Here is a 16,492-nt window from a genome sequence, read left to right as displayed (position 1 = left end):
AGGATCTATAATTATTTGTAAGAACAGAAGCAACAGGTTTATAATATATTAATTTAATCCATGATATAAAATTAGGACTAAAATTAAAGTTTCTCAATGCATTAAATAAATATGTCCATTCAACTCTATCAAAGGCTTTTTCAGCATCTAATGAGATAACACATTCTGGGGTTGTAGGTGATGAAGTATAAATTATGTTAATCAATTTTCTAATATTAAAAAAGGAATATCGATTCCTAATAAAACCAGTTTGATCTTCTGAAATAATCTGTGGTAATACCTTTTCTAATCTAATGGCTAAAATTTTTGTAAGAATCTTAGAGTCTACATTTAATAATGATATAGGGCGATAAGATGCACATAAGGTAGGATCTTTATCTTTTTTAAGAATTAAAGAGATAGTAGCTTCATAAAACGATTGAGGTAGTCTCTTCTTAACAAACGCATCATTAAAGATTTCACATAGCCAAGGAGAAAGCAATAAAGAAAAAGTTTTAAAAAATTCTACAATAAAACCATCAGGACCAGGAGCTTTCCCTGAATTCATTGATGAGATAGCCTCTCTTATTTCATCCATAGAAATAGGAGCATCAAGCAAGCTACAATCTTCATCTATCAGTTTAGGAATATTCAAATTATTAAAAAAATTATCCATCGTAAACCGGTCACCGTCAAATTCTGATTGATATAAAGATTTATAAAAATCTTGAAAAGTGTTATTGATTTCTTTATAATCAGTAGTTAAATTACCGTCTTGTTTACGAATTTTAATAATTTGTCGCTTAGTTGAAATAGCTTTTAATTGATTAGCTAACAATTTACCAGTTCGATCACTATGAATATAAAATTGAGCCCTAGTCTTAATTAATTGATTCTCAATTGAAGAAGATAATAATAAACTATGTTCCATTTGAAGCTCAACTCTCTTCTTATAAAGTTCTTTGGTAGGAGTAACGGAATAAATCTTATCAATTTCTTTAATTTTATCCACCAATAAAGCTATATCTGAATATCTTTGTTTTCTTTTACCAGCGGAATATGAAATAATTTGTCCACGAATAAAAGCCTTGAAAGAGTCCCAAAGTATTCCTTTATCAATCTCTTCATTATAGTTTGTTGAAAAAAATAAGTCAATTTGTTGTTTTATGAAGGTAATAAATTCTGGATCTTGAAGTAAAGTAGCATTAAGTCTCCAAGATCTAGTATTGATAGAAGAGTCCGAAATCTTGATAGATAACTTCAAAGGCGCATGATCCGAAATAGCAATAGAATCGTATTTACAATCAATAACATCTGTTAATAAACGATGATCAATAAGAAAGTAATCAATTCTAGAATAACTATGATATACATGTGAAAAAAATGAAAATTCTGTATCTTTAGGGTTCAAAAACCGCCATATTTCAGCAATTCCAGAATCAACCATAAAAGAATTAATAAGTAAAGCTGATCTATTCGAAAGAGTTCGAATAGGTTTAGATCTATCCATCGAAGGATTCAAACAACAATTAAAGTCTCCACCCATAATCAACACATATTCATTCAAATTAGGAAGAGAAGTAAATAAACGTTTAAAAAATTCAGGACAATCAAAGTTTGGAGCATAAATATTAACTAAAACAACTTTCCGATTAAAAAGTGAACCAGTTATCAACAAAAATCTACCCTGTGGATCAGAAATAATTTCATAATGTGTAAACGAAATTGAGGCGTCTATAAAAATAGACACACCCCTAATTTTAGCGGTACAATTTGAGTGAAATTGTTGACCTTTCCAGAACCTAAAAAAACGTTGATTATCCTCCCTCCTAATGTGGGTCTCCTGTGCAAAAATAATATTAGCGTTCAATCTATGGAATACTTTAAATATTTTTTTACGTTTAATCGGATGATTTAAACCATTAGTATTCCACGAGATAAAGTTAATAGATTTATCCATCATACCAATATTAATTGTGTGTATCATAAAAGGTTAAAAAGACACATAACCCACAATTTAGGAAGAAGGAAAATTGATTCAGGAGCAACCGGAGATCCTGACACCTCAACAATATTAACAATTTAAAGTCAGCCCATAAACTAAAAGCAAAAAAATAAAAAGCAAAAGCATGAAAAAAGATCCCTCCCCCCTCCCCCCACCCTTTGAAAGAAAGCCAAGCGGCAGGCGCATAAACTAATACTAATATTACCCCCATTTCAAGATGGCAGCTCCATAAGAAAATTTTTTAAGAAAAAACTATATAACACCCTAATTAAAATATAGTTGCAAAAAAATATATATATATATATATATATATATATATATACCTACATATATATATATATACACATACACATACACACCCATATCAGACAAATCAAAAAAAAAACTAAAATAGTAAAACCAGAAAAATCATTAATAAAAAAATGCACATTAAAGTTTAAAAATGTGATACACCTTTAAAAAAGAAATTCCATATTCAGATACAAAGATGACGTTTCACAAGCCAAGACTTATGGGAAGAAGAAACGACATTTTGAGAAAGCCATATTACAAAATATGAATATAAATTCAGCAATCTAATAAGAAAATTTAGTAAAAAAGTTATCAAAATAGAATTTTTTTAAAAAAAAAAGATTTAATAGACACTACAACATATATAAAAAAAAACTAAAGAAAAAGAATTCAAAACCTTTGTTCCATTTCTAAATACAGGCAAGCAAATAAACGCTTATAAAAAGTAAAGACTTATGGGAAGAAGAAACGACATTTTGAAAAAATAATTCATTATTACAAAATACAAACGTGTATAAAAAAGGATATTATAAAAATTAAAACAGCATCTATAAGCAATAATAATAGTAGTAAAAAAAAAGACCCAGACCCATAGTTCAAAATAAAAAGTTATAACCCAACTTCCAGGGTTAAAACTTAAAATGAAATGACATCCTCTCTCCAAAAAAAAAATCTTCAATGTAACTCATAGTTCAAGTTGCACTAGAGGATCGATATTCTTCAACAAATTTCTTCGCTTCTTCAGGAGTGTTAAAAAAGTGTAGACTGTTGTCGGGCAGCACCATTCTAAGCTTCGCTGGATACATTAAAGCTTGTTTAAATCCAATCGAATGAATCTCTGCCATCACTGGTTTAAAAGCGATCCTGGCTTTCATTACTTCATACGAATAGTCCTCAACTATTCGAAATGAATAATTTCTGTAGGAGATCATACCTTTTTTACGAGCTAATCGAATTAGAAGCTCTTTCTCACGAGGGTAATGAAGGCGAACAATCACCGCTCGTGGTTTATCAGACACAGACGAAAACCTCGCAACTCTATGAGCGCGGTCAATAACAGGCTCATTTTTCAAACCTTCACCACCGAAAATTTCCCACAGTAATTTAGAGAAAAATTCAGTTAAATCACCGGACTCAACTTTTTCGGGAATTCCGATGATGCGCAAATTCTGTCTGCGAGAACGATTTTCAAGATCAGTAATTTTAAACTTGTACTGATCTAAAGTTTTAGCAGTCGACTCTATCTTCTTCTCTAACACTTCAATTGTACGTGCTTTTTCACAAATTGATTGTTCAAGAGTCGTGATCTTATTTCCATGCTGTTGAACCTCTAACGCCTGCGACTGAAACTTAGTTTCAAGCGATTTAACAACTCCTTCAAGATCGAATATTTTCGAAGTAATCCTCCTTTCCAAACTTAACAGTTTACTGTCCAATTTACCTTCTAGTCTGCCTTCCAGACCCGCAAATTTAGCATCCAGTTTATTGTCCAATTTACCTTCCATACCCGCAAATTTAACATCCAGTTTAATGTCCAAAAGACCAGAAATTGCGTCGATGGATACAGGATCCTTAGCCGATTTCTTACTTGTAGCCATTTTAGGTTTGACAAGATTAGATCAACTGTTATTTTAGGAAAAAAGGGTCAATCAAAGGTAGCAACTCATATGATTAAGTTCGAAAAGATCTAATTAAAGGGTGATTATAGTTAAAAAAATAAAGAGCGCCTAAAAGGCAGATGCTTACGTCGCCATCTTGAAACTCCACCGATCTTTCAAAAATCATTGAACTCTAGTATGGTAACAGAGGACTAGAAATTGTCACTTCACTCTTTAAGAAAGGAGAAAGGCATCAGAAAGAAATTATAGACCGGTTACCCTGACCTGAGTGGATTGGGAAAATGCTAGAGTCTGTTGCTAAGGATGAGGTGATGGAGTACTTGGTGACACAGGACAAGATAATACAAAGTCAGAATGGTTTCCTTCAGGGAAATCCTGCCTGATGAATTTGTTGGCATTCTTTGAGGAGATTACAAGTAGGATAGATAAAGCGGATGCAGTGGATGTTGCATATTTGGATTTTCAGAAGGCCTTTGAAAAGATGCCACACATGAGGCTGTTTACCAAGTTAAGAGCCCATGGTATTACAGGAAAGTTACTAACATGGTTAAAGCATGATAAGTATGTTGGCTGATTAGTAGGAGGCAGCGAGTGGGAGTAAAAGGATCCTTTACTGGTTAGATGCCTGTGACTAGTGGTGTTCCGTAAGGGTCGGTGTTGGGACCACTTCTTTGTACGTTGTATATAAACGATTTAGATGATGGAATAGATGGCTTTGTTGCCAAGTTTGCAGATGATACGAAGATTGGTGGAGGGGTAGGTAGTGTTGAGGAAATGGGTAGGGTGCAGAAGGACTTAGATTAGGAGAATGGGCAAGAAAGTGGCAAATGAAATACAGTGTTGGAAAATGCATGGTCATGCACTTTGGTAGTAGAAATAAATGTGTGGACTGTTTTCTAAATGGGGGAGAAAATCCAGGAATCTGAGATGCAGAGGGACTTGGGAGTCCTTGTGCAGTACACCCTGAAGGTTAACTTGCAGGTTGAGTTGGTGGTGAGGAAGGGAAATGCCATGTTAGCATTCATTTCAAGAGGTCTAGAATACAACAGCATGGATGTGATACTGAGGCTTTATAAGGCACTGGTGAGGCTTCACTTTGAGAATCGTGAACAGTTTTGAGCCCCCTCATCTTAGAACAGACTTGCTTACATTGGAGAGGGTCCAGAGGAGGTTCACAAGGGTGATTCCAGGAATGAAAGGGTTATCATACCAGGAACGTTTGATGGCTCTGGGTCTGTACTTGCTGGAATTCAGAAGGATGAGGGGGGGATCTTATTGAAATCTTTCGAATGTTGAAAGGCCGAGACGGAGTATATGTGGAAAGTATGTTTCCCATGGTGGGAGAGTCTAGGACAAGAGGGCATAGTCTCAGGGTGCCTAAGGTATGGGCACAGTACTGTATTTGTCAGTGTGGAGTGGAGAACAAGTTTGTAAATCTGGTGGGAGCAAAGAATGTTGGGAATGGCAAGGGTGGAGTGCCGTGGGAGAGTGTGGGACAGATGGCAAAGAAGTAGTGGTAGGGGTGGGGGCTGGCACGGGTACAGACACACTCTGCCCTGAGGCACCAGACATTTGATTTCATACAATTGGTTTATTGACCATTACCGAAAGTCTTTCTGGTGCTTCTCACTCTCTCCCCTCCCCTTTACCCAACCATGATTTCCCTCTTCCTGTCCCCTTCCCATTCTCAATCCTGAATGGAGACCCATATCAGAATAGGTTTATCAGCCCTCATATATATGTCATCAACTTTTTTGAGGCAGCAGTACAGTGCAATACATGAAATTACTACAGTACTGTGCAAAAGACTTGCCTAGCTATATATATGTGCCTATGACTTTGTACAGTACTGTACATCTTAACCTAGCATAATCTCATAATCATGTTTAGTCAAACATATTTCATCAGGAGATAATCTGTGTTCAAGCTGGTTAATAGCAAGTACACGCTGTATGTGCCACAGACAGTAATGCCCAGCTTTAGCAGGGGATGTTTTCATTATCCATACTTGACGTTGAATGCTAGATGCTCATAATGAGTGTGACTATTGTTAAGAAACTCATCTGACATTGACATATAATTACAAAACTTTACCTCAGAGTCTTTATATTCTGCAGTGAATGATTCATCTCCTTATACTATAATGTCTTACCACCATCGACAAGATGCAAGAATGTGATGGAATATTCTCAATTTTCCAGTGATGATAAAACAGTGGCAAGATATTTCCAAATCATTATGGTGTGTTATTTGGTGGGACTCTGTGGACACTTTTGGTCCCATGTTTCTCTGCCCTTGTCCTTCTTGATGATAAAGGTAGATTTGCAAGGTGCTATTGGTGTATTATGTTGGTGGGCGCCCAGGCATGGTGAAACAGTAACGAAGGGAATGAATGAATTTTCACTCCTAACAGGCTATTTGTTCAGAATGGTGTTGAACTTGAGTATCGTTGGAATCACAAGGATCCAGATAAGTGGGGAGTATTCCATTATACTCCTAATCGCCCCTGATCTGTGGAAAAGTTTAGGATGGTGTCAGGAAATCAATCAATTGTTGCAAGATACTTAGGATCTCACCTGCTCTTTTATGTGGCTTGTCCATCTGTGTTTTGCAGATTAATGGATGCCTATATTGATGATATTCAATGATCAGGTTTTCTTTTGTTTGATGTGGTCACTGCCAGGGACTTTTGTTGTGAATGTTACTGGCCACTTGGCAGCCCATTTATGAATCTGGGAAAGAGATGGTAGATTAATTCAATTCAACAGGATTAAGGAAAACCCCACAGCGTTCGACAAGTACTGTATGTGAAGAGCAAGAGGATAAGATGTGAGAGAATAGGACCAATCAAGGGTGACAGTGGAAAAGTATGTATGGAACTGGAGGAGATGGCAGAGGTACTTAATGAATACTTTGCTTCAATATTCACTACGGAAAAGGCTCTTGGCATTTGTAGTGATGGCTTGCAGCAGACTGAAAAGCTTGAGCATGTAGATATTAAGGAAGATGATGTGCTGCAGCTTTTGGAAAGCATCAAGTAAGTCACTGGGGTTGGACAGGATGTACCCCCAGGCTGCTGTGGGAAGTGAGGGAGGAGATTGCTGAGCCTCTGGTGATAATCCTCCGGAGAGGTTCCGGAGGATTGGAGGGTTGCTGATTCAAGAAAGTGAGTAGAGATAGCCCAGGAAATTATAGACCAGTGAGTCTTACTTTAATGGTTGGTAAGTTGATGAAAAAGATCCTGAGAGGCAGGATTTATGAACATTTGGAGAGACATAATATGATTAAGAAAAGCCAGCATGGCTTTGTCAAAGACATGTTGTGTCTTACGAGCCTGATTGAATTTTTTGAGGATGTGACTAAACACATTGATGAAGGAAGAGAAGTAGATGTAGTGTATATGGATTTCAGCAAGGCATTTGATAAAGTACCTCATGCAAGGCTTATTGAGGAAGTAAGGAGGCATGGGATCCAAGGGGACATTGCTTTGTGGATCCAGAACTGGCTTGCCCACAGAAGGCAAAGAGTGATTATTGACAGGTCATATTCTGCATGAAGGCTGGTGACTATTGGTGTGCCTCAGGAATCTGTTCTGGAACCCCTGCTCTTTATGATTTTTATAAATGACCTGGATGAGGAAGTGGAGGGATGGGTTAGTAAATTTGCTGATGACACAAAGGTTGGGAGTGTTGTGGATAGTGTGGAGGGCTGTCAGAGGTTACAGCGGGACATTGATAGGATGCAAAACTGGGCTGAGAAGTGGCAGATTGAGTTCAACCCAGATGAGTGTGGTTCATTTTGGAAAGGTCAAATATGATGGCAGAATGTAGCATTAATGGTAAGACTCTTGGCAGTGTGGAGGATCAGAGGGATGTTGGGGTCCAAGTCCATAGGACATTCAAAGCTGCTACACAGGTTGACTCTGTGGTTAAGAAGGCATATGGTGCATTGGCCTTCATCAATTGTGGGATTGCGTTTAAGAGCCGAGAGGTAATGTTACAGCTATAAAGGACCGTGGTCACACCCTACTTCGAGTACTGTGCTCAATCCTGGTTGCCTCACTACAGGAAGGACATGGAAACCATAGAAAGGGTGCAGTGGAGATTTACAAGGATGTCGCCTGAATTGGGGAGCATGCCTTAGAATAGGTTGGGTGAACTCGGCCTTTACTCCTTGGAGCCGATGGAGGATGAGAGGTGACCTGATAGTGCTGTACAAGATGACAAGAGGCATTGATAGTGTGAAAAGTCAGAGGCTTTTTCCTAGTGCTGAAATGGCTAGCACAAGAGGGCATAGTTTTAAGGTGCTTGGAAGTAGGTACTGAGGAGATGTCAGGGGTAAGTTTTTTACGCAGAGTGGTGAGTGCGTGAGTAACAGGAACAATGTTGCAACATATTTGGATGGAATACTTGTTATAAATGGATTGCAGCCAAAATGGATGTGTGAAGAAATGAAACTTTAATCAAACATTTAGTCAAAAGGCGAAGTAGATTTTTACGTATGTCTTTTGGTTTATAGAGGCTGTTTTCTAGGTGAGTGAGGGAATGGGGTACATTGAACAGTGTTTAGCTTGTGGGGAATGGTATTTGAAGGTTCATCTGTAGGCAAAAATATTTTCTTCGCATCTACTCAATTCCACTTTTTAATAATCTTAATATCCATATTAAAATCCTGACGATGTTATATATGTAAAAAGTTCTAAGAAACTTATATCAAAGTATATGTATGGTCACCGCATACAACCATGAGATTAATTTCCTTGCGGGCATTCATAGTAAATACAAGAAACAGGAGAATCAGAGAAAGGTCGCCCCTAAAACAAAGACAAGCAACAATGTGCAAAAGTCAACAAACTGCAAATACAACAGTAAAATAAGTAAGAAATCATAAATTAATTAATTTATGATTTCTAGAACATGAGGCGAAGAGACCTTGAAAGTGAGTACATAGCTTGTGGAAATGGTTTAGTTGATCTGTGAGTAAGATTATCCCCTCTGCTTTAAGAGCGTGATAGTCGAGGGTTAATAATTGTTCCTGAAACTGATTGTGTGGGTTCTGAAGCTCCTGTATCTTCTTTCTGATGGTAGCAGTGCGAAGAGAGCATGGCCTGGATGATGGGGTTCCTTGATGATGCATGCTGCTTTCCTGCTTTCAATGGTGAGGAGGGCTATACCTGTCATGGACTAAACCATATCCATTACTTTTTGTAGGCTTTTCCATGCAAGGGCATTGGCATTTCCATACTAGGCTGTGATGCAACTAGACAGTATACTATCCACTGTGCATCTATAGACATGCCGATTCTTTGCAAACTTCTAAAACAGCAGAGACACTGCCGTGTATCTACATAATGGCACGTACATGGTGGACGCAGGATGATCCTCTGAAATGAACTTAGGAATTTATTGCTGACCTTCTCCTCTTCTGATCCTCTGATGAGAATTGGCTCAATGACCCTGCAGATTCCTCCTCCTGAAGTCAATAATCAGCTACTTGGTCTTGCTGACATTGAGTGAGAGGTTGTTGTTGTGATACCACTTAGCCAGATTTCAACCTTCCTCCTATTTGTTGACTCATCACCATCTTTGATTCGACCAATGACAGAGGTGTCATCAGCCAATTTAAAAATGTCATTGGAGCTGTGCTTAGCCTCACAGTTAAAAATATAAAATGACTAGAGCAGGGGGCTAAGCACACAGTTGCATATATTGATGGAGATTTTATAGGAGATGTGGCTGCTGACTGGGCACTGCCAGTGAGGAAATTGAGGATCTAGTTGTCGAAGGAGGTATTGAAGCCAACATCTTGGTTTATTAATTAATTTTGAGGAATGCCGAACTGTACTCATTGTAGAGCATCCTGATGAATACATCTTCACAGTCCAGATCTTCCTGGGTTGAGGGAAGAGCCAATGAAATGGCACCTATTTTTGACCTGTTGTGACAGTAGGCAAATTGGAATGGATCCAAATTATTCCTCAGGCAGGAGTTGATATGTTTTATCACCAACCTCTCAAAGCACTTCATCACAATGGATGTAAGTGCTACTGGACGATTGTCATTGAAGAAGGTTACCACGTTCTTCTTGGGTATAATTGAAGCTTGCTTGAAGCAGGTGGGTATTTCAGACTGCTGAAGTGAGAGGTTGATCAGTCTTTAGTTCTTGGCCAGGTAACCCATAAAGGCCAAATGCTTTCTGTGGGTTTACCCTCATGAAGGATGCTCTAACATTTGCTTCAGAGACTGAAATCACAGGGTCATCAGGGGCTGTGGGAGTTTGTGAAGGAGGCTCCATATTTTGATGGTCAAAGTGAGCATAAAAGGCATTGAGCACATCTGTGGGCAAAGCCATGTTGTCACCTATGTTGTTAGGTTTCACTTTGAAGGAGGTGATAGCATTCAAGTCCTGCTACAGCTGTCGAGGATTCTTCAGTGATTCAAGTTTAGTCTGGAATTGCCACTTTGCACATTAGATGGCTTTCTGGAGATCATACCTGGATCTCTTGTATTTTACTTTTTTGCTAGACTTGAATGCCACTGATCTGATCCTCAGCAGGTTGTGTATCTCGTAGTTCATCCAGGGCTTCTGTTGGGGAAGACTCTGAATTATATTGTGAGGACACACTCGCCTACAACTGTCTTATAAATCCATGACAACTGTGGTGCATTTGGTTTAGATCCTCTGAGCCCTTGAACACGGCCCAGTCTACAAGCAATCCTGTAGCCGCACCTCTGCCTCCTGTGACCACCTTTTCATTAACCTTGTCTCTGGAGCCTTGTTCTGTAGCCTCTTCCTGTATGTAGGTGAGAGGAGGAAAACCAAAAGATTAGATTTCCCAGAATGTGGTCTAGGCATGGAATGGTAGACATTCATTCCTAATTGTAGTATAGCAGTCTTGAGTGTTGGTAGTACAGGTGATATGTTGAATATAATCGTGCAGAGATTTCTTAAACAAGCCTGATTGAAATCCCCGCTAATAGTTTGAAGAGCATGGGTGGGCTGTTTCTTATTTGCTGAAGGCGGCACTCAGTACATCAAGTGTCTGCTTAACAACGACCTTTGGCAGATTGTAATCTGCAGTGAACATCATGGAGGAGAACTCTCTTGGCAAGTAGAACAGTCGGCACTTAATTTTTAGGTGTTCCAGGTTGGGAGGACAAGAGTGTGAGATAAGCATGATAAAAAGACAAGTACAGGTAGTCCCTGAGTTACGAACGTCCGACCTACGGACAACCCGTACTTACGAACCGAGGAGGACCCTGACCCCCCCCCCCGTTCCGGTTGGCTGGTGGCGCAGTGAGATCAGCGCCGGGCTGGAGAACATTTAACCTGTCTCGGAGCTGGTGGTCCTTAGGACCTGGCGGACCTCGGGACCAGCCACCCGCAGTGTTTCTGTTCCATTGACGGAAAGCAATCGCATTTGAAAATAAAGTGGAAATAATAAAGCATTTGGAAAGTGGTGAAACGCCATTGGTCATTGGAAAAGCGTTAAGCTACAGTCGGTCAACAATCGGAACAATTTTGAATGATAACGGATAAAGTGAGAATAATGGAGCATATGAAAGGCCCCGCCCTGATGAAAGCTACAGTTATTACTAAGCAACGCAGTGGTTTAATTATCAGAATACATACGTTTCTTAAGTGTTATATGCATAGAAAGGTAAAATATATACTATATACTAAGACAAATGTTTGACTAACTGACGCTAAATAATACCGGATGTACTTGTTCCAATTTACATACAAATCCGACTTAAAGACGGACTCAGGAACGGAACTAGTAAGTAACCTGGGGACTGCCTGTATGTATGTTGCACTACACAAGTTTAACACAACTGCAGTACGTTAGTGTAGAGTTATTACAGTGCCAGCAACCGAGTTAAAATTATGTCATGGTCAGTAGGGAGTTTGTGCATTCTCCTTGTATCCATATGGGTTTCCTCCCACATTCTAAGGTAGGTTAATTGGTTAATTGGTCACATGAGTGTAACCATTGCGCTGGAAGGGCCCGTTATTGTGCTGAATAAGAGCAGAAAATACCCTGTTTTTCAATTTTATTGCTCTTATCATGAACTTTGGTATGGTATTCTGCTGCTTTCTTATATCTCATTAAATTGTCACTATTTTTCATGATTTATTATTCTCTATTTATCCTCCTCATTTGGAAACTTATTTTCCAGGAAGCATGTGATATTTGTTCTTCCAATTAAAATGTATTATTTCAGATTTACATATATTTTAAAAATAATTGATTAGTAAGTTAGTTTAAAATATACTCTGATGCTTTTTCAGAAAATACAGTAGATATTTGCAATTAGTTCAGTGACTTGAAACATAGTTTGTATCTGTATCTTTCAGTAGACCATATGCAGCATGTCACGTTTTTATTTCAGTATTGACATTAGTTCTGTTGTTTAATAATGTTGAACTCTTTAACAGGACTTGACAACTTTATCTTTTTTTTTAAAGAGAGGAGAAATTGAGTTTGAAGTGGTATATGTTGCTCCAGAGATAGACTCTGATGATGAAAACGTGGATTATGAAGATGAGACTGGGCACCGTTATCGCTTGTATCTTGATGAATTGGAGGAAAGCAGAAATGCAGCTGTCAGTAGAAATGATGGAAGTGGGGATGCTAAATCACTACCAGGTAAAAGTTTGAAAATATACTTGGCTGTGGTGTTTTATAGCACAAAAATGCCCGATGGTGTTAGATATGGAAAACTACCTTATATCAATACAAAAAATTTCAAAGCATTCTGCAACTTTTGCATTATAATCACTGTTGTAGAGAAACATGGCAAAACAATCTGCAATTTCAAACTTAGATATAATAAGTAATGCATGATTAGATGCAAAAAATGTATTGGCCAAGGAAATGGGAATGTCTTCCAATCTCTTTTCAAATTGTTTCATATCCTATCAAGATTAATCAATTGTCATAAGTTTATTAAAATATGGTACTTGCTCAGTGTTGACTTGACTTGAGCAATGAGCTCTTGGAGCTGGTACTTGAGCACAGAACTCCATCAATTCAGAGTTGAGAATACTATGCTCGACTGGGTCCTGATGAAGTTTCTCAGCCCGAAACATCAACTGTTTACTCTTTTCCATAGATGCTGCCTGGCCTGCTGAGTTCCTTCAGCATTTTGTGTGTGTTGATTAAATTTTTCTTACTTGTTTTTATAGTGAAGTAGCGTTCATGGGTTGATGTCCCATTGAGGAATCTGATCCTCTGAAAATTGAAATATTTGACTGCTGCAGGAGCACCTGTAAAAGGCCAAACTCTCCATCAGCAGGAGGACTCCCTTAACTTCAGATTCCACTAGCACTGTCATAATTTTGAGCATTTTGCAAGTTATATCTTTTTATCAAGTGACAAGTTAGGAATTACACATTCTATACTTCTAATCCAAGGGGTATCACTGCCTTCTGGAATAAAATATGTCAAAATTAAAAGCTTGTTGTACTTTTTGCTGTAAATCCTGGGTAACACTGCCATTATTGTCACACTGAAATTAGCACTTTAATGGCCTGTTACATGTAACATTATCCCATCAACAATGGTGTTGTGTATTTAATATTTGAGTAATCTTGTATATTTATTGGTTGACTAAGCATTCTTGTTTGTTTAAATAATACACGGAGTTGTATGTATAAATACATAAATTGCATGCGTCGTCTCACCACACTTAAAGTAAACATGAAGTTAGACTCCCGTTTCAGACTCCCATGTTTTCCTTTGAATTAGTTTGATGTTTTGAAGTTAGAAACATAATAATTGGGTCAATATTTCATTTCTTTCACTTAACAATTCTATATTAGATGTTCATTCTTCCTGCTAATATGTCCATATAATTCCCATTTGGTGGTGCATGTTTGTGTCAACATTTGTTAACCTATCATTACTCCCTAAATAATGAATTATGCTGCAAAATAATGCTGCAGTTACATAGTTTTAGAATGATTAAGTTGCAAAAAGTATATCTTAATGTATATCTTTGCATAATATTTTCATTTTCAAATATTAATGTTGAATAATTTTCTTTTTGTTTAAAAAAAATCTTAACAGACCAGAAACCAGTTCTGGATGCCATTTTAAATGGAGATGCAGGAACAAATAGTGAAACAGCTTCAGAAGATGCAACATTCAAACAAAAAGATGGTGCAGAATCCTCATCTTAAGTTGGTCTTGCGTTACTTGAACACTAATATAGCTATTTCTGCACTTGACTGGTAGTATGGAAGGAACAATGTATGAATGTGATCACATCAAAAAATAATGTTAAAAGCGTAACCTTGTTATGTTCTGGATTAAGGGGTTCCAATGATGCCATAAAACTGCTTTAGTAACAGCCCTGCATGTATGAAACTATTTTGACTTTGCAGTAAATTTGTAGGAAGATACAAATTTTGAGTTACACCAAACTTCAACTTGAAACTGGAAGGATTGTTAGCATGTACTCGGTGTGAAATGAAATTTAAAATCAAAAAGCATATATTAATACAGTGTTGTTGCACTTTCCCTTTGGGTTCTTTTGTGCACAATAAGCACTTTCAGCATTTTACAATTACAATCTGTTAGTCTTTTACTGAGATATTTGCTTCAAGGTTGAACCAAAAAGGTTCAAGGAAAATTATGGATTTATATTTGCTTCTCTTTGTTCATGCATAATTAATCTGAATATATATCCCCTTAAATATGTGCAGAACTGTTAAACAGAATCTCTTAATAGTAACTGTGACCTGACCCACAGTCATGTTCATAAAGACTGTTGTGCATTGCATTCAATATGATTGTTAGACCTGAATTGACATTGTAGTTTAAATCTATCAAATGTGATATGTTGTAGTAAAATTTAATGAGCCAGTGAGTTATGAATTATTAGGTCACATAGCTGCATCTCATTGGAAGATTATTTTTCTTAACAAAACATTTCAAAATGCAGCTGTAATAATTATTTAAAGATAATCCGAGTTACATTGTTGTAAGTACACAATTCCTATATACTATGTATCCATCCAGCATTGAAGTGCACTATTTGTAATTAGTTATTCTGCAAAGATGTTAAGTGTAATGTCTGGTGAAGTTGAGATGATAGTGGTATATTTTACATAGTATCACTTCAGGTAACTTGCACCTTTCCAAGAGTACGGTTCCCTGTACACGAGTCACTTGCTCATTCAGAATCAGTAAAATTCTGATTCACACAGTGCAGCTAGTGTAAAATGCAATTTTTTAACTTCTGTAAACATGCTTGAGAATGTTTTTCAGTTAATGACAAGAATTTGGATTATAGAAAAACTGAAGCTGTACACCTAGTAAAAATGTACAGTGTAGTAGTGTACACCTAGTAAAAATAATAACTTATTTTCTGTACACAGGAAGAGTGATACTTGCCACTCCTGTTTTTTTTTGTGTATTTACAAATGGAGGTCAAACTCTTTCTGTTCATATTATAAGGAAACGGATGCTTCACTTTTTATACTGTATTTTGTTTTCAGTTGTACTAATAGTTACATTGCTATTTTGCAGTAAATAGCTCAAAGTTGTAAATATGTACTCATTATTGGACTTTTGTATTTATAAAATTATACTCTGTTTATGGTGAATGCTTATTTTTATGTTCTCCCTTTCCACAGCACCCAAGGCCCCCCCACCCCCAGCAATCTCTGTCTTGTTCTCTCTCTCACTCCCTCTCTCTATATTGCTCTTTCTCTAGCACGTATGTACATTTTACATGGCTTTAAAGTTAATTTATAAAACAGTGGTGTCTACAATTAAGTATATTCATTTAATTGTTACACTTTACCATTTGGGCTAAGCTGTTGAAACAGTTTGGAGTGACATTTTCTTCATTTTTTTTGATGCATATTATTTGCAATCACAGTTCCTGAAGCTGAATGTGATGCTACTCAAATGGCAAAAAAATCCTCTTTTCTTGGATGGGAACTAATGTAGAAACATGCATGTTCAGAATTTGTGGGGTAATTATATGTTGTACATTTATGAAAATATAGGATTTATCTCAATACAATTGTAAATCAGTTTCTTTTAATAATGACTGATAAACACTTTCTAAAAAGCCTTTGGCAATTTTGCCATCTACTTCTGATTTTTGAAATTTAATGGCACTGTTCTCTTACCTACCTAGAAAAATGTTCATCTGAAAATCCTATTGTTTAATTTACTCAACTACTAGCGTTTGTCCACATTTACATTTTTATATAAAACTGGTGTCAGCAATGAATTCTGTTTACTAGACACTGAAGCCTCACTTCTTTCTTTCAACACCAGCCTCTTGCTGTGTTAATTGAACAAGAGAGAATTGAAAGAGCTGTTAGTTTATTTTGTTATATTCACTAATACAAAGTGTATAATGTATTGTATGCCTTTTGTTTTACAATCCAATATATTTATGCTATATTATCATTTACTTGTGTCTCAGAAGATCTTAAATTTGCCTAGATGACTATTTTTATATTTTGTAGTTTTGGTTCTGTGCAGTTGCAGAAAGCATAACAATGCCAAAGTAAATGGGGGAAGGCAAAGGTAATTTTCTTTCAGGATTGTAAAAGTAGAGATTAAATTTCTTAT

The 16,492-nt window shown here is 37.0% G+C and overlaps 1 protein-coding gene across 1 annotated transcript in view; it reads left to right on the top strand.

Moving 5' to 3' along the window:
- The window catches only part of gopc (golgi-associated PDZ and coiled-coil motif containing), a 62,360-nt gene extending 46,862 nt beyond the window's left edge, over positions 1-15,498 (top strand). Inside the window, exons 7-8 of the mRNA XM_059981462.1 lie at positions 12,364-12,544; positions 13,967-15,498. Coding sequence (XP_059837445.1) covers positions 12,364-12,544; positions 13,967-14,079 — 294 coding nt within the window. The 3' untranslated portion in view covers positions 14,080-15,498. The remainder of the gene's footprint in view (positions 1-12,363; positions 12,545-13,966) is intronic.
- Positions 15,499-16,492: the final 994 nt, after the last annotated feature.

This window comes from Hypanus sabinus, chromosome 10 (genome assembly GCF_030144855.1).
Source record: "Hypanus sabinus isolate sHypSab1 chromosome 10, sHypSab1.hap1, whole genome shotgun sequence".
Classification (NCBI taxonomy): domain Eukaryota; kingdom Metazoa; phylum Chordata; class Chondrichthyes; order Myliobatiformes; family Dasyatidae; genus Hypanus; species Hypanus sabinus.
The sequence above is the reverse complement of the archived record's forward strand: the minus strand, read 5'-3'. Positions and strand labels throughout refer to the sequence as shown.